Source organism: Silurus meridionalis, chromosome 6 (genome assembly GCF_014805685.1).
Source record: "Silurus meridionalis isolate SWU-2019-XX chromosome 6, ASM1480568v1, whole genome shotgun sequence".
NCBI lineage: Eukaryota > Metazoa > Chordata > Actinopteri > Siluriformes > Siluridae > Silurus > Silurus meridionalis.
Genome location: NC_060889.1, coordinates 16662262 through 16689740, shown reverse-complemented (window position 1 = coordinate 16689740; position 27479 = coordinate 16662262). Strand labels below are relative to the sequence as shown.

Genomic DNA, 27479 nt, shown 5'->3' with positions numbered 1-27479 from the left:
TTACAGAGGAGGAAGAGGAGCAGGCCAATGAGGAAGAGGAGTTCAAATCAGAGGAGGAAGAGGAGCAGGCCAATGAGGAAGAGGAGTTCAAATCAGAGGAGGAAGAGGAGCAGGCCAATGAGGAAGAGGAGTTCAAATCAGAGGAGGAAGAGGAGCAGGCCAATGAGGAAGAGGAGTTCAAATCAGAGGAGGAAGAGGAGCAGGCCAATGAGGAAGAGGAGTTCAAATCAGAGGAGGAAGAGGAGCAGGCCAATGAGGAAGAGGAGTTCAAATCAGAGGAGGAAGAGGAGCAGGCCAATGAGGAAGAGGAGTTCAAATCAGAGGAGGAAGAGGAGCAGGCCAATGAGGAAGAGGAGTTCAAATCAGAGGAGGAAGAGGAGCAGGCCTACGAGGAAGAGGAGTTCAAATCAGAGGAGGAAGAGGAGCAGGCCAATGAGGAAGAGGAGTTCAAATCAGAGGAGGAAGAGGAGCAGGCCAATGAGGAAGAGGAGTTCAAATCAGAGGAGGAAGAGGAGCAGGCCTACGAGGAAGAGGAGTTCAAATCAGAGGAGGAAGAGGAGCAGGCCAATGAGGAAGAGGAGTTCAAATCAGAGGAGGAAGAGGAGCAGGCCAATGAGGAAGAGGAGTTCAAATCAGAGGAGGAAGAGGAGCAGGCCAATGAGGAAGAGGAGTTCAAATCAGAGGAGGAAGAGGAGCAGGCCAATGAGGAAGAGGAGTTCAAATCAGAGGAGGAAGAGGAGCAGGCCAATGAGGAAGAGGAGTTCAAATCAGAGGAGGAAGAGGAGCAGGCCAATGAGGAAGAGGAGTTCAAATCAGAGGAGGAAGAGGAGCAGGCCAATGAGGAAGAGGAGTTCAAATCAGAGGAGGAAGAGGAGCAGGCCTACGAGGAAGAGGAGTTCAAATCAGAGGAGGAAGAGGAGCAGGCCAATGAGGAAGAGGAGTTCAAATCAGAGGAGGAAGAGGAGCAGGCCAATGAGGAAGAGGAGTTCAAATCAGAGGAGGAAGAGGAGCAGGCCAATGAGGAAGAGGAGTTCAAATCAGAGGAGGAAGAGGAGCAGGCCAATGAGGAAGAGGAGTTCAAATCAGAGGAGGAAGAGGAGCAGGCCAATGAGGAAGAGGAGTTCAAATCAGAGGAGGAAGAGGAGCAGGCCAATGAGGAAGAGGAGTTCAAATCAGAGGAGGAAGAGGAGCAGGCCAATGAGGAAGAGGAGTTCAAATCAGAGGAGGAAGAGGAGCAGGCCAATGAGGAAGAGGAGTTCAAATCAGAGGAGGAAGAGGAGCAGGCCAATGAGGAAGAGGAGTTCAAATCAGAGGAGGAAGAGGAGCAGGCCTACGAGGAAGAGGAGTTCAAATCAGAGGAGGAAGAGGAGCAGGCCTACGAGGAAGAGGAGTTCAAATCAGAGGAGGAAGAGGAGCAGGCCTACGAGGAAGAGGAGTTCAAATCAGAGGAGGAAGAGGAGCAGGCCTACGAGGAAGAGGAGTTCAAATCAGAGGAGGAAGAGGAGCAGGCCTACGAGGAAGAGGAGTTCAAATCAGAGGAGGAAGAGGAGCAGGCCTACGAGGAAGAGGAGTTCAAATCAGAGGAGGAAGAGGAGCAGGCCTACGAGGAAGAGGAGTTCAAATCAGAGGAGGAAGAGGAGCAGGCCAATGAGGAAGAGGAGTTCAAATCAGAGGAGGAAGAGGAGCAGGCCTACGAGGAAGAGGAGTTCAAATCAGAGGAGGAAGAGGAGCAGGCCTACGAGGAAGAGGAGTTCAAATCAGAGGGGGAAGAAGAGCAGGCCAACGAGGAAAAGGAGTTCAAATCAGAGCAGGAAGAGGAGCAGGCCAACGAGGAAGAGGAGTTCAAATCAGAGGGGGAAGAAGAGCAGGCCAACGAGGAAAAGGAGTTCAAATCAGAGCAGGAAGAGGAGCAGGCCAACAAGGGAGAGGAGAAGGTCCAGGAGGGAGAGCAAGATAACCTCACACCATCATTACGGACGAGATGTGAGCAACAGTCATTGACCATGTCATTGTCCATGGCATGACAATGGCTGAAGCAGGACTACGAGTCCGTCCAAACCTGAGTAGGTTCACCGTGGCCACCATTATCAGGGCATTCAGACAACATAACAGGTATTGTACTCTATTGCTTTCTTTGTCACAATACAATTTTACAAGCCTGTGAAAGTAGTCTATTGGTTTCAAATCAGTTGTTACTGTATTGTAAAACTGACAACACATTTCTTTCTTTAGAGTTGAAAGAATGCCACAAGTCATTGCCGATAATGTCAACTTTGAGAGCATTGATGATGTCAGCTTGGCTACAATAGACCGAGTTCTCCGGCGCCAAAAGATGCGGATAAAACAGGTCTATAGGGTTCCCTTTGAGCGCAACTCTGCGCGACACAAAGACCTACGTTACAAGTATGTGCAAGTAAGTATACATCCATGTTCACAGTACAGTTAGTAGACATACTGTGTTGCTCAGTGGCCCACATTACTTCTGGACAATACCATGCCACCTGATTGACTGTTGTTCTGAACACCTGTGCACTTTCACATTTTCACAGAGGATATTACAGTTGGACACGATGGCCAGACCTCATGAATACCTCTTCCTGGATGAGGCTGGCTTCAACCTGCAGAAACGAAGGCAAAGAGGCCGTAACATCATTGGCCAAAGAGCCATCACAGAGGTTCCTGTCCAACGGGGGGTAATATTACTCTTTGTGCGGCCATGGGTTTGGAGGGGCTTGTCCACCGGCATGCTGTCCTTGGGTCTTACAACACCCAACGTCTCCTCACCTTCCTAAAGGAGCTAAAAGACATCCTCCTGGACCGCCAACAACACCATCCTGGGCCCGCACATCAAATTTATGTGATTATTTGGGACAATGTACGCTTCCACAAAACAAACCAAATCAGAGAGTGGTTCACCACCAACAGTAACCACTTTTTAAACGTCTGTCTACCACCCTACTCCCCTTTCCTGAACCCTATAGAGGAGTTCTTCTCATTATGGAGATGGAAGGTTTATGACAGACAACCATACACTAGAGAAAACCTCCTAAGGGCAATGGAGCTGGCCTGTGTTGACATCCCAGTGGAGGCCTTCCAAGGATGGATTCGCCATTCCAGGGCGTTTATCCCGCGGTGCTTGGCAAGAGACAATATAGCCTGCGATGTGGAGGGGTGATGTGGCCCGATGCAGCTCAGCGACATGATGCCGCACAGTGATTGTGGTGTGTGTGTGTGTGGTGTGAATAAAGTAAATAAAAAAACTTTACACCCTGATCATGTTTTCAAGAGTACTGTTGTGTGCAATAGATTCAGTTTTTGCATTGAGTTGTGTTACAGTAGTGTACATGCAGAATTTATTTTAGATTTATACTCTTCATATGAAACTCTCAAATCTAAATGCCTAATCCTCTGCAGAGATCTAAGAACATCCATTACTGTAAAGTTTCAAAAATATGCATTGGCAGTTATGAAACAAAGAACCTTCTCACAAATTGAGCATTGTGTTTTCAATTGTTTTGCTGTAATTTTTGTTGTAATTTTTTAAAGCTTTGAGCTGCTCTTTTGGTGTGAAAGTTTGAGTTTTGAAGTGAGAAGGTGTGGTTGTGTTTATGTAGCTTTAGAAAAGGGTGTTGTTTTTAGACATTGGGGAACATGGAGGAAACGTTTGTGAAATGTGTTTTAGCATTTGAGAAACTGTAATATTACATTTATACTGATTTAAATATGATTAGTCAAACTTACCCAATTAAATGACAGCATTTCTCTGCTGAGGTGGATGTAGCAGTAGCTAAATTTCAGAGGTGATGGTAACTCTGCCTATTAAGAAGTTTTCTGTCTAGCTCGAAGGACCAATGTTAAGGGGGTTTTCTTATCTTACTCGAAGAACCATATAAGGATTCTCACTAACTGGTATGCCCTGATCAGTGGATTGTACTCGCCCCAGCATGTCAGTAAAAACACGATACAGGATTCAAAACACTCTACTTTACTGGGTATAGAATTGATTGTATATGAGGTGATTCTTGCTGTCTTCTTCTAGCTGCTGTTCAGCAGGTTGCGTGATGCAGAATGCATGCAGCAGCTCTGTGTTCTGGTCTTTTATACTCTTGGTGGAGGACGGTGTACTGTGATGTCACAGATAGCTTGTCATTGCTTGGTAAACTGTATATCTGCCTCTAGTGGTGAAGCATGGAATTACAACGAAATAGGAATCCTTTCTAACACTGCCCAGGAAAAGTAGGAGAGTGTGAGTTTTGAGAGAATTTGAGAAAAAAAGAAGGAGAAAGAGAAAAATAAAATTCATAGAAAAAGGAAAGAAAATTTGATCAAATTTAGATTTAGAATCTAGATTAAAATTTGTTAAAGAAATGTACTTAGCTAGATTTGGTGTTGTACAAGAATCATACTTTGGAGAACACTTTTCTTTTCCACATTTGGAGATTTGTCCCTTGGAGGTTTTTCATTCTTTCAGACTCGGTTTGAGACAGTTCGCTACGTGGGACTAAACAGATAGCGAGCCACCCACAGAACGGATCAGATTGACGTTTCTTTGGATTCACATTGGGTATACTTTTTTGAGTTTTTGTTAAAATATTCACAGTTCGCAGTTGTTTATTGAACGGATTGAAAGCTTAAGGAAACGATTACTGATCCTTTCGGTTCCACCGAAACTGAGAATTCGTTGATGGGGTATGGACATCTACAATTGTAATTATTGTTCAGTTTACTGTGTTTTGGATTTAATTGATCGGATTGATTGAACTGATTGAACCTTTTGTTTTATGTATGATATTTTTGAGTGGTGAAAGGGTTAAGAATCCAAATATCAGGGATTTTGATACAAACTGTTCACTAAAAAGAGGGAAAAATCAAACAAACACAGGAAAACAAGTTATTACGAAATCCGTGGCAAATTATCTGTGTACTAATTGAGTTTCATAATTCTTGATTTGTGTTGACATTACAATTGATGTCTATTTAATTTTTCCCTCAGTGCATAGAAAGTTTTTTCAATTTTTTCTTGTGCCACACAACTGCATAAATTCACATTTTTCTAAATCGCTGTGTGTGTTCTCCTGCTTCCTGTGACCTCCTAATCGGATAAATGGGGAGGGTTGTGTTAGGAAGGGCATCCAGCGTAAAACATGTGCCAAATCGAACATGCGGATCATGAATATGGATGATCCGCTGTGGCGACCCCTAATAGGAGAAGCCGAAAGAAAGACTTTGAAATTTCAAATACAGTGGAACCCGGTTATGTCGATGTCCTAGGGGGTCGCCAAAAAGCATCGAGGTAACCGATGATCGAGATAAACAAAAATCAAAATGGCGGCAATATATTAACGTGCTTGAAATTTATTTATGTACATGATGTGCGTTAATAAATGAGAATGTGCATGCACGTGTTTTTGAAGGGGTTTTTTACACAACAGCGTTGCCGCGATTTGTTTGATGAAGGCATGCTTTAAAAATACATACAGTACATGTTTATCTGTCAGGAATCCACCTGCCACGCCCCCTTCGGCCCCCTTCAGCGTGTCAGGTGCTTTCTCGGCCGCTTTCTCTGAAGCTCAGCTTCAATCGCGCACATATGGTGTCGTTTAGCATCATCACCAGCTCCTATTTAAACTTCCACACTCTCACTGTCCGTTATTGTTGGTATATGTTGGTTCACGGCGGTCATTGTTATCGCGCATGCGTATCCCGGTACGTGCCTTCCAACCGGCACTCTCTAAACGGCTGCGCTTTTCTTTCCAAAGTGCATCGCGGATTCCCCCGATCCTGCCGGTGTTCATTCTATGATTTTGCTGGTCATTCCATGCTCCTATCAATCGCGGCTTTCGCCTCCCGTTCATCGCCTAACATTTAACAACATTCGGCAACATAAAAAAAGTCGACATAACTGATGAAAAATGCTTTGAAAAAGCGAGAATTTGGCGGTTCCACTTCAAAAACGTCGACTTAATAGGATTGTCGAGGTAACCGAGGGCGAGATAACCGGGTTCCACTGTACTTTATTTCTGTGCCATAATGTATGTACTGGTTTTACAAAGTACTGTGGAGTTTTTAACTGCAGCTTCTATTTCATGCAATTGTCACTGCTCTCTCTAGTGTGAGGTCATCTTCCAGCAGTAGTCTGCCTCTAAGTTTAGCATTTTGTTTTCTATTTGTCCAAATGTGCGTGGAGTTTCTAACACATTTAACACTATTTGTTTCTGTTCTTCCCATACAAACTAGAGCCTTCCAGAGACAACCCAAGTGTCGTGCAGCTGTTTCAGTCTCCTCCATTAGATCTTTCTTTTGCCTGTGGACTGCCCTTTTCCTCTTTTTGTTACCAAAATCTATTAGATAAAAAGGAGACCATTGAATGAGTGTTGAATATACCACAATGTTTATTTTAACAGCTGAATATCATTGCTGTAATGTATGTATCCTGCAGCAAAGGTTTAGGTATTTTTGCTTCTACTGCTATAATCTCTCATGATAAGTTCTCCCTCTAGTGGATGGTCTGAAGCACAACGATGGAACTCTGCAAAGACTGTATCCAGGATATGACCAGGATACATATCCTACATGCAAATCCTGGATAAATCGAGGCATGTCCACCATAAAACCTTTTTATTTATTATTATATTATCAATTACTACAAGTAATATAGGTATACATGCATAACTCTGCTGGCCAGGTAGCAAAGAAGTAGTTTTTTTAACCAAGCCAGTATCAGCAGGATAAAAACAGGATTGTTAAGATAAAACATGTTGAATGCTTTCGGAAATTACACCAAAGCTCGAGGTCACATCCCTCTTGATAATGATGATTATTGTTATTATTATTATTATTATAAGGCTGCTCCGCCCCCAAAAATGAAGGCTGATTCATATTATTAAAACAGCACAACCTCAAAGACACTAACCAACTACCAGCTGGACATTTTGACAAGACACATGTTTATATTATAGACAGTGGTTTTGTTCTTCTTGTTCTAGATGCACACATTTCCAAACATAAACACGTTCAATAAAGATGATCTTTGTCTCTTGATTTACATCAACAGATCAACAGATCCTGTCATGTCTATTCTTTGTTTTGTTTTTTTAAAGATACTGTTTTGCTGCTTGAATTACATGATTAGAAATATAAAATAATATCTAAACCATAATCTTTGTGAGGACCTTCACCTGATACAACTTTTAACTACAGCTCTTTAATTCTAGGACACATTTTAAGATTTTTGCATTTGCATTTAGATATTTGTTACAGACAATAGTTCAACTGTGCATTAAGTAAATAATCTATAAGTATTAAATAGAAGAGAATATGAGAAATTATATTATATGCCGATAAGGTCGATATATTAAAAAAATAGTGAAAATATATTCAGATGTGCAAAAGGGAAGTACAAAATGTGATGTATAACAGACAAAAAAAAGTAGCAGTAATTATGACCTCTACCCCCAAAACAACACAGAATTCTGCCCATGTCCGCAATTTCTAGCTGCAAAATTTTTATTACAAAGGACCATTTTTATATACAAAAAAAGTTTTTTTCAGGTTGTCGGTATCGAAAATGTGCCTCGATATTGTTTGAGAAAGTGGTATCGTCCATCTCTCCTGGAAGGCCCTATAATCCGCAGCTCAGACCTGCTTGCTGCGAATCCTATCACGTGACAAAACTCCGCAATTCGATTGGCTGCTTGTCTTTAGCGTGGGTAAATAGCCGTGTGAGGGCGGAACTTGCTACCGATAATAAACCCCCCATAGTGAAAGGTGCGTTGTTGGTGCTGTTGCATGATGCTGGCAAGTAGATCAAATAAAGGATGTATTAATCAGATGACGATAAATTCTCCCACCATGAACTCCTCTACGAGAAGTGAAAGTGACTGGCAGGGATTAGTGAGCGAGGTGAGTGTTGGACATGCGCAGTGAGATCACATGTAACATATGGATCAGGATCCGGTCAACATTGTGTCTAATGAGAATAGATATGATACAATATGGCGTGATCATACAGTTACATTACACGAGGATGTTTCTATGCTTTAATATCTTACATTGGTTTTCCGTGTATCGTTCATTATTGACTGTTATAAATAAACAAAACAATCCAGGCAGAATGATGAAACTCTGTTTTCTTTTCCAGATATTATAAAAAAAAACGCCATACCCTGATCTAGAATAAGGATCAGTCTCCTGTTTTATTAGACAAAAACACTTCATACAGGCTTTACAAGGAATTTCACTCTGCTGTACTCCTGCTTGTAGACATTACAAGATAACACGAATATAAACAATATTGTCAATATAACATATTTTCTATGTAGAAAATGATCTACGACCAGGCTGTAGGTAAAAAGGAAGGATATTGAACAGAAATGCACACATACCCACATAGCAGATGATTTCTGAACAAATGTAACAGGTTTCATGCCTGGAATGAAGCACAGGAACTGCATTTATAGGAAATATTGGAACTATAAATAATATACATCTCTTTATATTGTATATCAAAGTTGGTCCGTTTTTCATGAAACATTAAACATGTAATTATTGGCAAATTGGTGTAGTATCACTGCATTGATTTGGTCACAGAAGGAGCTGAAAAAAAGGTGTGATGTTATTGCCTATAATGCAGTGTGTTTTATTGCTTTTATACATTAGGTTGAAGGTTAAGAAAAGTAGCAAAGAAAACAAATCAATTATGGGAAACCTTTAAATAGGCATGTTTCATGCTGCTTATTTCATCCTTCACTAAAAAGTAGTTTGCTCCAATTCTACCTGTGTTTTCTGCAGGCTTTCATAAGCTGGTGCATGTGCTGAACAGTTATCATATTTGTTAGAAGGTCATCTGAGATAAAATTTTATATACACTGCCTTGATTTACAAAATTAAATGTATTGTCAATGTTTCTGTGTATAATGTCTTGTAGGTTTACTCTTTGCAAGTTTGGTGTAGACTTTTTTTTCAGGTTTCGATTAGTGTCAGAGAGAATTATACCTCACTCAATGACATATAAGCCACATGACCTGCAGTAATGCTACCATTGCTCTTTCTTAACAACCTATGGTCACAGAAAAATATAGATTTGGGAAAAGAAAATGCCAGCAAGGACATTTTCAACCAATCAGATTCCATGGTTGGAATGATTCATTGTGTAAAAACTATAATCACACAACCTGATATTGGGTATTCTCTGCATAGTTATGTCAAGCTTTTGGAGCATTGGTGCCAAAAAATGCTGATCACGTTACACATGTAATTATGTTGTGAGATTAGATTAATTTTTGCGGTGTTCTGGGATAAATAGTGTAAGTAATTTTAAGTACCTTGCCTTTATCCTCGCATTGATAGCTGTCAAGTGGCTCATCTTTATTTGGGATAAAATCAACAATGTACATTGCCACATGTTTAAAAACCTATGCAGTCATGAAATTGCGAGTGCATGTTGTTTAGAGGTCAAATTGAACAGATGACAGTATTTGGAATGACTCATCAAACTTAAAACTTTGTGCTTTGTTTTTCTATTTGTATTGTTTGCAATGGGTATTTGTAGTGTTTACAGTCCTGGTAATCTGTTTGTAAATCCGAATAGCTTCACGTTAGCAGGAAGTACTCCATTAAGAAAATGAAACGGGTTGAGTTTAATCTCCTCCCCTCAAACAAAGTTGACTATTTACTTTTCCAGGAGTGTCGAATTAAAACGGTTTGACTTGTCTGAGGTGTTCTGTGTAGTTCTACAAGGTAGTTAATATCTGGAATGCTATACGTAAATAGCATAGATGGGTAAATGATGAAACGGAAAGTATGGTAGCCAAATTGTGAACACATAAATGCATCGTAATATATTAATTTGTTTGTCTTTTTTTTTCTAGTTTCTGATATGCAAGCGTAAGCTGGAGAGTAAGAAGGAGGCTCTGCTGATTCTGTCTAAAGAGCTCGACACATGTCAGCAAGAGAGAGACCAATACAAGCTGATGGCCAATCAGCTGCGTGAGAGACATCAGGGCCTGAAGAAAAAATACAGAGAACTTATTGTGTGTTCTATGAAACATTCTAATGTTGAAGATGATATTCCCTGATAAATGACTTAATTAAAAAAAATTAACATTCCTAACTTGTCACTTACTCTTGTACTTTGTGTTACAGGATGGGGATCCTACATTACCACCAGAGAAACGCAACCAGGTGGGTCTGAGTTCAATAGCATAACCATCAGAACAGTTACAGTTGGACAGGGTTTAAATCAACTATTAGACTTGATTTAAACAGATTTAAATATTAACCTGCCTGTGATATGTTCCATTTGAATGCTATTAGCAGATTGAATAAAATTGTTTAGAATTCTTTGTCGAAAGCCAATGCATTTGCATATCAGTTTGCAAAAAAACAAACAAAATACAATTCAAGCAACTCAGCATCTCATTGGTCATAAAGTATTGATAGTAGTGACCCATCGACAGCAATGTGAACAGCAAACATCTCTTCAACTTTACCATATAAACAATTGCACAGTGTCAGAAGTATTTTAAGTTGGTAGCATGACTAGCTGCATCATCAAGAGACATAAAAAAACATGAGGTTAATAAGGGAATGGGGGAGGTGGTAGCCTAGTGGCTATGGCATTGGACGTTTAATCTGGAGGTTGTGGGTTCATGTCCCGGCTATACCAGGCTGCCACTGTTGGGCCCTGGATCAAGGCACTTAACCCCCCACTTCATGGGTGCTCAGCTGTGGGAATGTGGATAAAGTACTCCACCAGGGACAGTCCCAAACCCAGCTCGAAAGAAGGGTGGGCATTGGCTAGCAACCTGACCCTGTAACAAAACCACTATGGAAATGGCAAGTAACCCATCAGGCCCTTGCCGTCCACTGAGCCTCATGGCGCTGGAGGACTAAAACAATAAAAGTAAAAAAAGAGCAGGTTATTGCTTATAGTTTTTAGAATGTAAGTCATAGGAAGTAACACAACATTAATTGCATTTGTAAATAGGTTAAAATTATGGTGTTTTATCCAGGTGTTTTATCCATTTATAAAGTAGCTATCACATGTCTATAATATTCCACTAATATATAATCTCTCTCTCTCTCTCTCTCTCTCTCTCTCTCTCTCTCTCTCTCTCTCTTTTTTTTTGTCTGTATTTCTCTCTCAGGTTAATTTGGCCCAGCTGCTGAGGGATTCACGGGACAGGAGTAAGCAGTTATCAGAGGAAGTGAAGGAGCTGAATCAGAGACTAACTGAGGCTCAGGGTGACAACAAGGTAATTAACAACACGTAATAGTGCGTGCACGCACACGCACACACACACACACACACACACACACACACACACACACACACACACACATACACAAACATGGACTCACTCCACAGTGGTTTAAGATACCATTTCTGCTTCCTCTACAGCTTTTGAGAATGACAATCACTAAACAAAGGCTAGGGGATGATGAAGTTGGGGTCAGGCACTTCCCAGCCCATGAGCGTGAAGATCTAGTCAGGCTGTTGGAGGAAGCAGGACTGCAGGTAAAGAGTCACTGATGGCTGTACACTCCCCAATTCATTGATGTGTTAAGGCCATTTCCTTTTTTCTTTTTCTCAGTTTAAGCATTTGATGTGTTTTCTTGTTCTATTGTGAGAAAAATGTGGGTTTATGAGATTTGCATTCTGTTTTTATGGACATTTTACACAGTGTCCCAACTGTTTTGGAATTAAAGGCCAACCCTATAGTGAATTTTGATATAAATCATTATGAACGAGGGTGTTGGCATGCTTAAACAGTTTTGGGTATCTTAGTTCAATTGAAGGGAACAATTAATGCTGATAATACATCCAGATACATCCTATAAAATGGTCTGGCTGCAAAGTTGTGGTAACAGTTTGGCAAAGAATCACATATGGCTGGAAAGGTCAGGTGTCCCAATACTCCTATCTGTCTGTCTGTCTGTCTGTCTGTCTATCTGTCTGTCTGTCTGTCTATCTATCTATCTATCTATCTATCTATCTATCTATCTATCTATCTATCTATCTATCTATCTATCTATCTATCTATCATATACAGTGAGTAATATAAGTATTGAACATGTCACAGTTTTTCTCAGTAAATATATTTCTAAAGGTGCAATCCACACATGCAAAAAAAATCAAACCATACATGTCTATTAATTAATTTATTTTTAATAATGTGAAATGACAGGGAAAAATGTATTGAACAAATGAAGAGAGAGAGAGAGAGAGAGAGAGAGAGAGAGAGAGAGAGAGGTAAAAAAAAAGGCATGGAAAGCCAAGACACCTGCTGAAATCAATCAGTAATTAGAAAGCAATCCTGCCCCTATAAAGGTGTCCCATTACCACGGTGTCACACAAGAAACATCTCATGATGGGTAAGAGCAAAGAGCTCTCTCAAGACTGTCACAACCTTATTGTTGCAAAATATACTGATGGCTTTGGTTACCAATGGATTTCTAAACTTCTGAATGTTCCAGTGAGCACTGTTGGGGCCATAATCCGGAAGTGGAAAGAACATTTCACCATAAACTGCCATGACCAGGTGCTCCTCCGAGATTTCTGACAGAGAAGTGAAAATAATTATCAGAAGAGTTGTCCAAAAGCCAAGGACCACTTGTGGAGAGCTTCAGAAAGCCTTGGAATTAGCAGGTACAATTGTTTAAAAGAAAACGAGTATCGCACTCGACCACCATGACCTGTGTGCACGCTCACCATGCAAGACTCCACTGCTGAAGAAAATGCATGTTAAAGCTCGCTTAAAGTTTGCTGCGCAACATTTGGACAAGCCTGTGAAATACTGGGAGAATATACTCTGGTCAGATGAGACCAAAATTGTACTCTTTGGAGGCCATAATCCACAACACCATACCATATGCTGTTTTTCAGCATATGGTAATGACAAACTCCTTATAATTGAAGGAAGTATGAATAGAAAAATGTAACGAGACATTCTTGATAAAAGTCTGCTGCTATTTACCAGGAGGAGGATGAAACGAGGGTGGACATTACAGCAAGACAATGATCCCAAACTCACAGCCAAGGAAAGGTTTTAAAGGTAGAAAATAAAGCTGCTAGAATGGTCCAGCCAGCCACCTGACCTGAATCCAATTGAAAATCTATAGAAAGAACTAAAGATCAGAGTTTATAGAAGAGGCCACAGAACCTTCAAGATTTGATGACTGTTTGTGTAGAAGAATGGGCTAAAATCACACCCAAGCAATGTGTGCAACTAGTTTCTCCATACACGAGGAGTCTTGAAGCCGTCATTACCAACAAAAGCTTTTTTTCTTTTTTTTTTTTACGGTATCTCTCAAAAGTGAGTACTCCTCACATTTCAGCAACCATTTTAGTACATCTACTGAAGAGAAAATACTATGGAAATGAAAGTTGGATATATTTTAGAGTAGTTAATGTGCAGTTTGTATAGCAGTACAGATTTACTGTCCTCTAAAAGTAACTCACCATACAGCTATTATTGTCAGAATAACTGTGAACAAAAGTAAGTACACCCTAAGTTATAACAGCTGTACATCATGTAACAATGCAAAGCCACATGTCCTATTCATCATGTTCATGTTTTTGTCCGCTTGACTGGATCATACAAATTTGTGTATCTTGTACTCGAGCAAGATTAAAATTTGGTGCTTTGAGTACAATTCTCTCATACTTACCACTGGCTGTTCAACATGCACCTCATGACAAAGAACTTTCTGAGGATTTAAGAATAAGAATTGTTGCTCTCCATAAAGATGCCTAGGCTATAAGATCAGTAACACCCTGAAACTGAGTTACAGTGCAGGGGCCAGGGTCATACAGAGGTTTTCCAAAAGGGGTTCACTCGGAACACGGGTCCATTTAAAAAAAGTTGAGTGCTTATAGGAAGGTCCGCTTGTCAGTGCTCAGACCGTATGCTGCACACTGCCACACGTCGGTTTGCCTGGCCATCGTCCCAGAAGGAAACCTCTTAAGCTGACTCACAAGAAAGCCCTAAAAACAGTTTGCTGAAGAAGACCCGTCCAAGAGCATAAATTCCTGGAACCATGTCCTCTAGTCTGAAGAGACAAAGATAAACTTGTTTGGCTCAGATGGTGTGTGTGTGTGTGTGTGTGTGTGTGTGTGTGTGTGTGTGTGTGTGTGTGTGTTTGTTTGTTTGCCGGTTTCACAAACTTTAAGCCAAAAAACTGAACCCCGTAACATTAGACCAATGAAATTTCCAAACGTAAACGAAAAAACGCACCTCACCTGTGTTCTGAGCTGCACGGCATCGGGAAAAGTTTTTTTTAAACGCACGACGATGCCAAAAGGTAAACTTCCGAGAGAAATAGTTGTGAAAGGAAGGAGAAAGACAGTGAACGGCTACTGTTTAGATACAAGCCGCTGTAATTCGTTGAGTCAGGGTGAAGGGAGAGCTTGCTAACTCCAGTTGCAACAGAAATCATATAAGCACAGACAGGTTTCCAAAACTCGTGCTTTTTTATTTTTCTTGGCAACAGCGTTAAGGGTTAGTCAAAGAAACTTATTAATTTCTGATGCTGATTTCTGACATAATCCTCGTCTTGCACACACGCAGTAATACTGGAAAAATGCAGTGGCATGCTATTCCCAAAATACCGCTATGCTCCTAAAGGAAGCACAACATATTTCACCCGTTACACCGTGTGTAACGTGTCTTTCATTAAAGCCTGTGTGAAGTACATTGGTGTAGACACCTGCAGCTTATAGACAGGTGCGGCTTATTTATGTTAAAAATTTAAAATATTTGTAAAATTCAGTGTCCGGAAATTTATAGTCCGGAAATTACATATATATATATATATATATATATATATATATATATATATATATATATATATATATATATATATATATATATAGTTTTGAAGTGTGCTTATGGATATTTGTGTTAATCAGCCACAAGGGTATTATGAAAGGCAGGTACTGATGTAGGTGACGAGGTCTGGGGTGCAGTCAGCATTCCAATTCATCCCAAAGGTGTTCATTAGGGATGAGATCAGAGCTTTATAGCAGGCCACTCAGGATCTTCCTCTCTAAAGCATGTAAACCAGATCTTCAAGGAGCTCACTTTGTGCACGGGGCATTGCCATGCTGGAACAGGTTTGGGTTTCCAAGCTCAAGAGAAAGCAAAATGTTATTAATGAAAAAACGCCAAGTGTTGGGGTAGAGGTTTTTCTGCTATAGAGCTCTGACCTCAACCATAAAGTACTTACAGTGTCAAACATCTGTGCAATATTACCCATGTTGCAGAGAGAAGAGCTGGAGAACAGCCTGAAGGCAGTGAGTGATGAATTGGAGGATGTAAAAGCAGAAAGGACTGTATACAAAGAGAAAGCTGACCGCCTCAACCTCGAGCTCAACCATGTATTAGGTGGTGGAGGTAAACGCATCGTAGACGTGGATGCTCTCTGCATGGAGAACAGGTCAGGCACCATTTCATGTAGCTACAGACTACAGCTGGTTATAAATCATATCATTCGTAATAAACATTTAGTTATAAGGAATTTAGTCTTTGTTAGCTTTCATAAAGCCTTATAGTGGTTAATCATATCATGTACAGTCTTTCTTTTTTTATTTAATGGGACTGAAACACAGCTTTAAGGGCACATTGACAGGTGAGAAGGGAAAACTGGACAACTCAAGCCACTTAAAGCAGGAAAAACAGAAAGTGAATGATTGTAAAATTTTACATAGGGCTCTTACTCTCTGTGCTTTCCTTGATTTTAGTTTTTTTAAAACGCTTTGATTTTTTTTATCACTGTATTCTGAGCAATAAATAACAGTGTACAAGTGAAATGAGTGGCAGGTTGGTATTTGAATTAGCAACCTTTTCAATCAGATGTCTAATGACTAAATCACTGAGCTCCCTTTTAATGAAAGCTGTATCAAGTTTAAACCTCGTGGCAGAAACAGGTTTAAGGTTATGGTAGGAAAATGTCATTTATTTATCAAGAGCCTCTGAACTACAAACCATAAAACAGGACCAAAGTGTTAGTGATCCACCACTACATTTTCAGTAGCCATCAAGAGCAGTTCATAGTTTCCTTTTGTGACTGTACCTGCTGATGATGTGCAAAACATATGTTTTGTCCTTATTAGACCACAATATTAATTGTGCTTAATTCTCACCCTCTTTATATATATATAAAGAGGGTGAGGGTTTTGCTCTATTACCTGATTTGTGCAGGTCAACACCCATATATCTATATTCGGTTTAAAGGTTTTTACATGCACAAGACATGGTTAAAGACTTGTCATTTTACAATTTGAAGAATTACATTTTTTTTTCCAATTATTTAAAATGTTTAAATTAGTGTCAATAAAACTAATAGATTTTTTGTTTTTCTTACACTAAATTTAGCTAAGTGCTTCGCATTGCCATGTCTCCCTTAACTCCAGGTATTTGCATGAAAGGCTAAAACAAATTCAAGAAGAAGTCAGTCTACTGAAAGCAAACATAATGAAATACAAGGTATGAATTAAAATTAAGTTTGTAAAGGGGTTTTGCTTTTAATTGAAGCAATAAATTGTCCTCTGGGATACTGCATCTATACGTTTAATTTTTGTGTTGCAGAATGCCCTGGACCGGAGAAAGAACACGAAAACAAGTGGCAAATCTAACACTAGTGCACTTACTGGTGTGCTCTCTGCTAAACAGGGTAACCAGACGGTAGCTCAGAAGAGAATATATTTTATAGCTTAAAATGGAAGATGTGAAGGCTTAGATGTGCATCAATTTAGCGGCAACTGAAATTTTTTATTTATTTATTTATTTTCTTCTGTCTCACCTGTCTTCTACCTTTTCTCATATTTACTGCCACTTACCACTCAAACGACATGTTTCACTGCAGTGCAAGATTTATTGTCGGAGGATAATGGATGTGGTCTTCCAGTCACACCTCAGTCTCTCTCTGACCTAAAGTCCCTGGCCATGGCTCTGCTGGAAACAATTCATGAGAAGAACATGGTAATTCAGCACCAACGCCAGACTAACAGGTGTGTGTGTGTGTGTGTGTGTGTGTGTGTGTGCGCGCAAGTGTGGTCTTTTGTCTTACTTTATTTTTCTAAAACATTTTTTAAGTTTTGGGGCACATGCAGAGAAATCTTCAACATAAATACAGTGGAACCCGGTTATGTCGATGTCCTAGGGGGTCGCCAAAAAGCATCGAGGTAACCGATGATCGAGATAAACGAAAATCAATATGGCGGCAATATATTAACATGCTTGAAATTTCTTTATGTACATGATGTGCGTTAATAAATAAGAATGTGTATGCACGTGTTTTTGAAGGGGTTTTTTACACAACAGCGTTGCTGCGATTTGTTTGATGAAGGCCCATGATTGATTGATCGCGCATGCGTATCCCGGTACGTGCCTTCCCACCGGCACTCTCTCAACAGCTGCTCTTTTCTTCCCAAAGCGCACCGCGGATTCCCCCCCGATCCTGTTCATTCTATGATTTTGGATGGTCATCACACATTCCGCGCCGCCAAGCGTGGCTTTCGCCTCCCGTTCATCGCATAACATTTAACAACAAAAGGCATATGTGCACTAACTAACAGCAGAGATTCACCAGTATACAATACAACACCTGTAGCAGCTGTAAGCCTTGATTTTTCCGCCACTTTCACGAGTTCTTCTGCGGCTGCACCGAGATAACCGACGTTAAATGGCAAATTTTTCCCCCCTTGTGCTCGAGATATTAGGGTTCGGCGACATAAAAAAAGTTGACATAACCGATAAAAAATGCTTAGAAAAAGCGAGAATTTGGCGGTTCCACTTCAAAAACGTCGACTTAATAGGGTTGTCAAGGTAACCGAGGGCAAGATAACCGGGTTCCACTGTAATTAAATGTAACTAATGAATCTAATGTAAAGGGCAGCAAACAGTAATGGACTAAGAAATTCACTACTACTTTGTGTTTTTAAACATATCAGTAGTCTCAAGAAGACTTTGTACAGTTCTAAACATTTTAGAGGACTTGTCAAAGTAGTCACACTTGCAGACTTCACCTGACAGACTTTCTATTTGTTTTGCTTTTGTGTGGTGTTAAAATAGAAACAAATGTTTTTGATTGTTGTTTGTTTTTTGTTTATTTCCCCTTCCGATTTTTATGGGAAAAGTAATGCTGGCAAATATGCTCAATAATGCAGATGTCATAAAATAACATCTACAGTTGAGGTCATAGGTTTTCGTACGCCTTGCAGAGTCTGCAAAATGTTTAATAATTATAAAATAAATAAATAAGGGCATAAAAAAATGCATTGTTTTTATTTAGAGTGGCTCAGAATAAGCTGCTTCATCTATTTATGTAGTCCACAAGATGCAATAATAAATACAATCTATACAAATGTACCAGATTAAATGCTCAATTTTTAATACTGTGTTGTTCTATGGATAGCCAATGTCTGTTTTTATGTTTTGTGTCATTTCTAAATTTCTTGATGATATTGAGCAGTTAATCTGTTCTTCTTAAGAAATATTCTTCAGGGACTGAATTATGAGTCTCAAGAAGGCAACATGACACATACAGTATAATGCCAGAAGTGTGTAAACCTTTCAACAAGCTGATTGTATAAACTTCTCATGTTAGGGGTCGTCACAGCGGATCATCCGCATGTTTGATTTGGCACATGTTTTTACGCTGGATGCCCTTCCTAACGCAACCCTCCCCATTTATCCGGGCTTGGGACCGGCATTAAGGCTTGTGCAACCCTAATGGCTGGGGTTGGTTCCCTGACCGGGGATCGAACCCGGGCCGCAGCGGTGAGAGCGCCGCATCCTAACCACTAGACCACCAGGGAACCTAACAAGCTGATTGTATAAATTATTAAATTTATTTTGGGAAATATGTAAATAACATAACATAAATAAAAGTTTACACACATGGCCCTTGATGCATCATGTTTGCTTTCTTGAGAATCAGCGAATCTTATGTATGTTTGAGTACTTTATCTGTCTTAAATGCAAAGACAGTGGTCTCAAAATGGCAAAAGTTTCTGCATATAGGAAAGAAATCAAATATATATACAATGTAGTAATAGTAATAATAATATACAGTTCCTGAAGATTTATTTTATTTTTAAGAAAAATGGGCAGTTTAACTGGGAACTAACATGATCACAAAACCTAAGGCCGTAAGTTGACTTTCGCCTTTATAATTTTTATGTTTATAAAATTAGGGTGACTTAGACTTTTGCACAGTATGCTACTTCTGGACTAAGATCACACATTTAAAAGTAACCGCTATAGCTCAATGATTGTTTTAATGCTTTAGAGACTGAAAGCTCCAACTTTGGTGGTGTTAATGTTCCTTTGACAGGATTCTTGGAAACCGAGTTGCTGAGCTTGAGAAGAAATTGAAGACTCTGGAGGTATCTGGGCTTTGGAGTTTACCAGGTCAGTGCTGTGTTCTGCTTTTAGGTATTAGCTAATTATTGCACAGTGGTTTACATTAGGGTGCACTAGTGCCATGTGACTGTAATTGCAAATTTTCATGCATTTCATCTTCGTTTTTTTTTCTCTATATCTGTTAAAGAATACACCACAGACATACATTTATTAGTGCAGAGATCTGAGGCTACAGCACTAGGAATAAATATAGCAGTGTTTTAAATGATATGTTTGGCTAGATCTTGCACACCATATCTAGAACTGTTACTGTGTAAAACTAACATATGGGTTCAGAACAGTCTACATATATGCTCACTGGCTACTTTATCATGAACACCATACCAATACTTTGTAGGATTGCTTTCAGAACAGCTGCAGTTCTTCATGGAATGGATTCCACAGGATTCACTCTTTTGAGATTCTGGTCCATGCTGATGTGATAGCGGCACAAAATCGCTGCAGATTTAGCACTTTTTTGTTCGATCACATCCTACCAGTGCTCTGTCAGATTCAGATCTGGTGACAGCAGAAGTCATTGAGTACAATTAACTCATAAGCGTTGTGTGGAAAGCCAGTTTAAGATGATTTACCATGCTGGAATAGCAATTATTAGATGGGAAAGTTGTTGGGCTGCATGTCAGCATTAATATGTTGTTGCTTTCAAACAATGCTGAATTGACTTTAAGGGGCCAAATGGGTACCAAATAATCCTCACACCATAACACCACCACCACCAGCCCAAACCAAATCAGCTCCAACTCTTAGCTGATGAGAGTGGAATGCATTGGGGTGCTGCTGTAGGAGCCAAACATGTTGCATGTTTTAGATGCTTTTCTACTCCATATGGTTGCAAAGAGTGTGTTTTTCTTTGTTACTATCACCTCCTTGTCAGTGGGAACCAGTCTGGGTAATGGCTTGCATTACCAGGAGAAGTGAAGTGGCCAGTGAGTATATATGCATTAGTCTGTATTCTCACCCAAGCTGCATCTCAAAACCTATTGCTATATAAAAATCAAGTCAAATGTCAAATTTATGATGTTTTCTCTCCTTTCCTTTGTTGCCTTGTTAAGGTCTGACCTACAGCATATCAGTGGGATTAGGGAGTATGTTTCTGCCCCTCTGGCTTTTGTTTCATTATGTGTCAACAGGATGCTGGCCACCTGCCCACTAACCTGCCCCTCATTTCTTTGTCATAACCACTTCCTTATAAACATTCCATTCTAACATGATGTCTGTGTGTGTCCAGAGCTTAAACCCCAGGCACTAAAGGTGTATGCTTTTCTCCTCTAGCCAACAAAGTCATGATAATTAGCTGATATGTTAAATTGTCTGTCCTGTAAATTTTAAGCAAACGGTTTAGCAAGGGTACAGAAAATTTAGCTTTTCTTTAATGTAACTATTAGCTTTATACATAATTTTAATGTCAGCAAGTCAAAGATTCTCATTTGGTTTTAGGCATCTGATTTCCTTTGGCTTAACTGGTGTGTTACGTGGTGTTCGAGTGGGCGGATTTGTTCCCCATGGGTATTGTTGCAGTTATAGAGATGATAATCATTGTGAAAGCAACTGCTTTTTAATGCTAATACATTTTGATTAATCGGGTTTATTAATGACCATTTTTCATTGAAACTGTATGCCTTTAAATTGATGGACTTCATGCATTTAGCAGCAAAAGCAGTCATAGTGAAGTGCAGGGCTCCCTTTTTCCATCCACAAGAGGGCAGTGTGGCTCTTTCCCCATTCTCCAAGTCTAAATCTGAAGCACTGAGGCTCAGCGAAGCTCGCCTGTCGTAAGACTGTCTTTCTACCACCATAAAACTGACAAGCATCCATTACAAAAAATGATTGCCCACATTACGAACGCATTTGGGGAATGTGTTGTTATTAGTGGAATTTGTAGACGAGACAGAGGGGCTTGCGGCTCACCCTAGCAAGGTAAATGCAGCTGGGAGGGAAGAGAGTGGCCTTGTGAAAACACACTAGTTAATGCCAGGTGGAAAATAGAGGAATAATGTGACTATGAGGGGGGAAATGTCAGCATTTCATTACTAGTATTAAGAGCACACACTTACCCTTAGTACAGAGATATAAGCCTTTTCAACTGCATAGAAATGTTCAGTTGTAAAAACAGGTGAACCATTTTCCCAGTCAGTTCATCCCATGTTATTGTCTCTTTAGGTGACTTCTTGTGTTCAGACACTATGTTTTGTGATGGCAATTCAGGTGTCTTCACTTCCATGTTTTTTTTGAGGCGTGTAAAAGGCAGGTGCACGTTTGCATGGCGGTACAGTACCGGCACTTATAGTGAGGAACAAGGTGAATTAATTGTAAAGAATAACATCCTTTTGTGTATAGTCTGTATGTATGTGAGCAAGCATGTATGTATTGTGTGTAAGATAGACAAAAAGAGGATTCTTGCCAATCTGCTTCGTGTGTGTGTGTCTGTGTGTGAGTAAGAGAGAGAGGGAGAATGACAGACACACACACAGAGACAGGGAGCGAACGGATGGATGGGCAGCTGCCAGGTGGGAATAGCCACTCATCCATCCATTCCGCTTTGCGCAGCAGGCTGTGCCAAGCGTCCGTCCTGCTCTGCATACCAAATTAGCCCAAGTTTTTAATTGGTTCTGAGGTGCCTTTCTACATCACATCAATGACCTTTTCAAACCAAGGGAGCTGAACATGGTGCTTTTAAAGCATTAATCAGTCACCACTCGATAAATAATAACCACATTTATTGTTTTTGGATGTGTGGGTAAGAGAGAGGCAGAGAGATAAATCTACCATCTAGTTAAGTACCCTTTAACCATATAGCCACCTTGAGTAATACCAATCCCCTCATTGTGTCATAGTATCTACCTTGGAAAAGTTCCTACGGCATGAACCTTTTGGATAATTTAACACAACTTTGCCACAATACTGCTGTGCCCCTTGACATGGTAGTGGTGTTCCCAGGAAGCGGGCAAACGTTTAAGCATTGGCAATTGCTATTTGTAATGGCATGGGTCTATAGTGAACATTTGCTTGTGAGCAGCATATGGCTTTAGACTGTGATGCGTACAGCTAGCACTAATGAAGACGGATGACAGGGTGTCTGTAGCCACTTCCTCTGTGAGTGTGTGAGGGTATGTGTCGGTCTGTATCTGTGTGTGTGGTTGTGTGTTGTTAATATTTCATCTCAAGTGATTGTGTGTGTGTGTGTGTGTGTGTGTGTGTGTGTGTGTGTGTGTGTGTGTGTGTGTGTGTGTGTGTGTGTGTGTGTATGTATGTATGTGTGTGTGTGTGTGTGTGTGTGTGTGTGTGTGTATATATATATATATATATATATATATATATATATATATATATATATATATATATATATATATGTGTGTGTGTGTGTATGTGTGTGTGTGTGTGTGTGTGTGTGTGTGTGTGTGTGTGTCTGCTTGCTATTTTTTATTAACATTTGTGATCAACATTTGTACAGTTTACATTTTTCAAACAATTTTCAATAAAATGCCTGCTTGGTTAAATTATATATAAAATAATATTTGATAAAAAAAAAGTGCAATATACTTTTTTTATTATATTTATTAAATTCAGTAATCAATGAAATATACACATCAAATTGATTTCAATAAAATTAAATAAATGAAAAAAAAAAAGATTTACAAGTTTACATTTGTTAGACCCTATTTGGGTAATACAGATGTGTGTGTGCTTTAAAGTATATGATTTACTCAATTTTTCTACTTATTTCAGCATACATTAACAAATGTGTTAATTCTCTACATCCTTTATTCATTCACTCCCTCAATATGCGGAATTGTCAGGAATTTCTCTTCCTTTTAAGAGAAATTCTTGAAGCTGGACATAAAATGCTAAAGACTGGATAGCGGCTAGCGCTATGGATTCAAGATTCAAGATGTAAATTTTCACTTCACTGCATGTTGCATCCTGCCTATAACTACGTTTATGACAAATAAAAGATCTTGAATCTATAGCGCTAGTGCTATTGATTCTTTAGCATTTATAAGCATACGCAAAATAAATCTTGTTTCCGGTTCGGATTGAGTAGCCACAGTGACACTACACTAACACTAGTTTCCTTTTTATAACTGGCATTCTTGTGCATGTTTTGACAATCTATTTTTTTTTAATTCTCAAAGTGCCAGGCGGAGACTTAACAAACATGTGGTCCGCCACTTTATGATGTCCCTGAGGAAACTGATTGTGATGAGATTGTAAAGTCAGGCGTTCCGTGTGTAAAAATGATTGCATTCGGTACAAATACGTGTACAGTTAAACCCCTAATATATTTATATATTTATTTATATATATATATATATATATATATATATATATATATATATGTGTGTGTGTATGGTTAGGGTAAGGTCTTTTTATGGTTACAGTTATGTGAAGTGAAGAAGGATGTGGTGAGGATGTGTTTTGGGTTAGTTGAAGTGAGGTTGAGGTTCTGGTTATTTTGGTTGGGGTTTGGAGTAGACAGGATGAGGTTAGGGTTCAGTGTATCCCGGTAGGTTTAGTCGAGGTTAGATGTAGTGAAGATAAGGTTAGAGATAGGTAGGAGGTTAGGATGAGGTTACTAAAGTCTGACACCCCTGTCCTGTGTAGTCCCATCCTGTCATCCCAGAATCCTCCTCAGTCATTCTGAACCATCCATGCTGCAAATGTAGTTGTCTTGAAGAAATTAAATGATAACACAATGTTCCCTCTTGGTCTCGGTGTTCAGCAGGAGGTAAAGATGCCATTATTTTGAGTGAGAGTCAGCGTGCCACACCTCCCTCCTCTCTTGGCCTTCCTTTACAGCCTGTGCCCAGTGACCGGTTGACTGATTCACAGCCCCCTGCAGGTGAGGGAGTGTAATTGTGTGTAACTGAAACCACTGTTCTCTAATTGTGCCCTCAACTCATTGCTAAAGAGCCATAATTAGCGTGATCACTCGCTGTAGCTCGTCCTGCATGTGTCACCACAAACTGCTTCATGCACGCTCTAATCGCTGTGGTAGCTAAATGGCCGATCCTTCTCAAATGCCATGGCATTTTGCAAATGCTAGCAAATTCTCGCCTGCTGACATTCACCAACTTTTGGGACATTTTTGCAGAAGGGATGGTCCATAAATATGGATGCCAGCCATATTGTGAGCTTTTTCTCTTTTCACTCATACTCAAGAAAGCTGTGTGTTTAACCTTTTGCTTGCATGCATCCAAACATGCCTCAGTAATCCAAGTGAATGGGTGTTAATTGCTTCTCCACATGGATGATTTCTTATTAGAATGGCGTTTTTAATATGCTGATGTGAAGACTCTAACAAATAAATCTATTTTTGCTATTGACGGGTTGCTTACGCTTTCCAAAAAGCTTTTTGTATTTACAAATTCATAGACATTTCTTTCCTTTATTATTTGGTCTCTTTTATATCAAGGTTATTATTTTATTTCGACATTTTTTAAGATGAGCTGCCTTGAAGTTATTGAGATCTTAGGACCATCTTCATGTTTTTAGCCCACAGGGCACTGCTTCATTAGCAATGGCACTAAAACAATGACCATTAATCTTCTTTGTCCCCATGACTGGTTCAGATGACAGGACAGGAAGTGGTGGGTTATTGCCATGGGAACTGGACACAGCTGGCGATGACAGCTTCCTGAATGTGTGGCCTCGCTCCCGCCCCAGTCCAGATGGAGGTGGGGATGAGGTGGAGACACCTGTCACCTCTGAGCAAGGGGAGGAGACGCCGTCTTGCAGGCTGGAAATCATGAGGCACGCAGAGCAACGGCTTTGTGATGATGGAGCTGCGCCAGTTGCAGGGATGCAACCAATCGCGAAGCAGCATCCTGTCGTAGAGGAGGGGCAAGTTGTAGAGTTGGACAGCAGCTTGACTGTGGAAGAAGGTGAAGATGCTGCAATGGCACTTGCTTCTCCAGTGTCTGATGGCTCTGATTATTCTCCACATCTCGGTTCCATGCGCATTTGTGACCAAATCCAGAATGAGGACTATATCCACCATGATTTTAGACAGATTTTAAGTGTAGCTGCTGATCCTGAAGATGTGTTGGAAGAGAAGTTTTTAAGTTTTGCATCTATTTCCAAAGAGCCCACCCCAGCTTCACCTCTCACACCACGCTGGGAGCTGGACTATCAATCAGGAGAGACTGATAGCTGTCACAGTGAAAGTGTGGCTTAAATATCGAGTACAATTTTTTTTTTCTTATTTAGAGCAGGAACAGATCTTTTAGAAACTGAAATCTCTAAAGCAAAAGTATGTTTTGTTGCCCTGTGTGTTTCAAGCCTTAATATTCATTTGGTGAACTTGGTCAGGCATTGTCAATAAATACAAATATGAAACACGAAACACACAGGGCCTGGCTATAAGTGAACTAAAGTGTGCACACTTAACACTTGTATCTCAAGATGTTTGACTGTATGTATAGTCTAAATCCAGTGCATGTATCTGAGATGTATTGTGTTTTGCTCCAGTTTTACAGTTCACAGTTTTTTTCAGTTTTATCTTTTAACTGCTGAATTACAGTATGCTCAATTTTACAATTCCAGAGTATACATTATTATTTACAAGCAACAGTTATTCAACTTCCATCAACAGGGAAGTACTGTGATACATACGTATATCACACCAGAGTCAAGGAAAAGGTGTCCCTAAGCCATTTGGGAAGAAAAGAAAACTGATTATGTAACAAGAGCCATAAAATAAAAAAATACATGGAGTATTTCATTATCCACAAACAAAAAACAGATCCCAAATATTTTCTATTTTATATCTTCTCTACTTCCTGTTGCCTCAGCAGGATATTTGTTCTTTTAATTCCCCTTTTTCCTTGGTATAAAAAAATAAAATAAAAATAAGTCTTCCCATTTGTCCTACAAATGATGCAATTTTCTTCACACGGATTGTGCACATTTGAATGAACAGATGATTCACAAACGATATCAAAATGTTTCAAATCATGATGGTATTGCTGTTTACACAATGGCTAATTATATACTGATTTAAGCGTTTACAAATGTTGATTGTGGCTGCACTCCGCTTTTTTGCTGCATGTGCCTTATAATGCAAAATGAACTGTGCTTTCTCTGTTGAGAGAAAACAGATAAATGTGATGGGATACTGGGTGTGTTATTTTTTTTTTTTTTTTTTTTTATTTTTTCTGGCATTCGGTTTATGTCCTAGTCTATCTGATATGGTATACCTGTTTCATTAAATATTAATATATATTTTCTCAAAATCTCAATGCATCAATTTCATATTGCGGGTTTTTTGTGCTATTCGTAACTTCTATGCACTTATTAACGCGTTAAAATATTAAGCTGATGGCAGTCAGTTGTATTATTCTTGTAACACAAATATCAAAAACACATTGTAAACAACTCCACCAGAAAGCAATCTGTACACCAGACCGAACCCCTGTGCATGCAGCACACAGACCTTAATGCCAGTGTCCAAGAGCAGCACTACTGGAATCTACACTCTTGTGCATGTGCTAAATCAACATCCTGTAAATACCTTATTTCTCTTGCAAAGAGGTAGCTTCTGTGTGCATTTTTGTTTTGCTTATTTTTTAGTATTCAGTTTTTTTTCTATTCCAATTCAGGCTACACACACACCCACACACATCATCTCAGCATGGACTCAGCTGGCAGTCGGTTTTTCTGAGCAAATGCCTGATCTAAGCCAAAAACCCAATTGCGTATTCTGCAGAAGGCATGGCTTTTCTATTTTTGATCTCACTTTGCTATATTCACTCACACACATACAATCACAATGACACACTCCTTCTCAATCATATGGGCAGAAATTCTGGAGAAGCCAGGCGAAGGGTGAGGCGGGATGCCAGCTGATGCGTCATGTTGGCGGGCTATATAGAACGACAGACTGAATTATGCTCTATTGAAGCCATGAGCCGAGCCAGCGCAGTCCCAGACTAGCCCACAAGTGATTATGGAAAATTAGCCACATAGAACACTGGGAGACCTCTTGCCTTTTCTTAGGAAGGTTTGTGTAAATGTGCATTTTGGATGTTGGAAAATGTTCAACACATCAGATGC

The 27479-nt window shown here is 39.8% G+C and overlaps 1 protein-coding gene across 4 annotated transcripts; it reads left to right on the top strand.

Annotated features, from left to right (window-relative positions):
* The first annotated feature begins 7710 nt into the window (after positions 1-7710).
* ccdc149a (coiled-coil domain containing 149a) lies at positions 7711-26438 on the top strand. 4 transcript variants are annotated; one of them, XM_046852472.1, is made up of 13 exons: positions 7711-7902; positions 9870-10031; positions 10144-10182; positions 11148-11255; positions 11402-11518; positions 15266-15438; positions 16415-16487; positions 16590-16674; positions 16867-17011; positions 19339-19415; positions 20480-20512; positions 24151-24267; positions 24998-26438. In XM_046852472.1, exons 1-13 carry the CDS (start codon positions 7789-7791, stop codon positions 25600-25602), a joined length of 1848 nt encoding a protein of 615 aa, XP_046708428.1. In that variant the 5' UTR covers positions 7711-7788; the 3' UTR covers positions 25603-26438. The 4 variants fall into 4 exon arrangements, with proteins under 4 accessions (XP_046708428.1, XP_046708427.1, XP_046708430.1 ...); XM_046852471.1 differs by having other exon boundaries at positions 24148-24267; XM_046852474.1 differs by lacking the exon at positions 20480-20512 and having other exon boundaries at positions 7712-7902.
* Positions 26439-27479: the final 1041 nt, after the last annotated feature.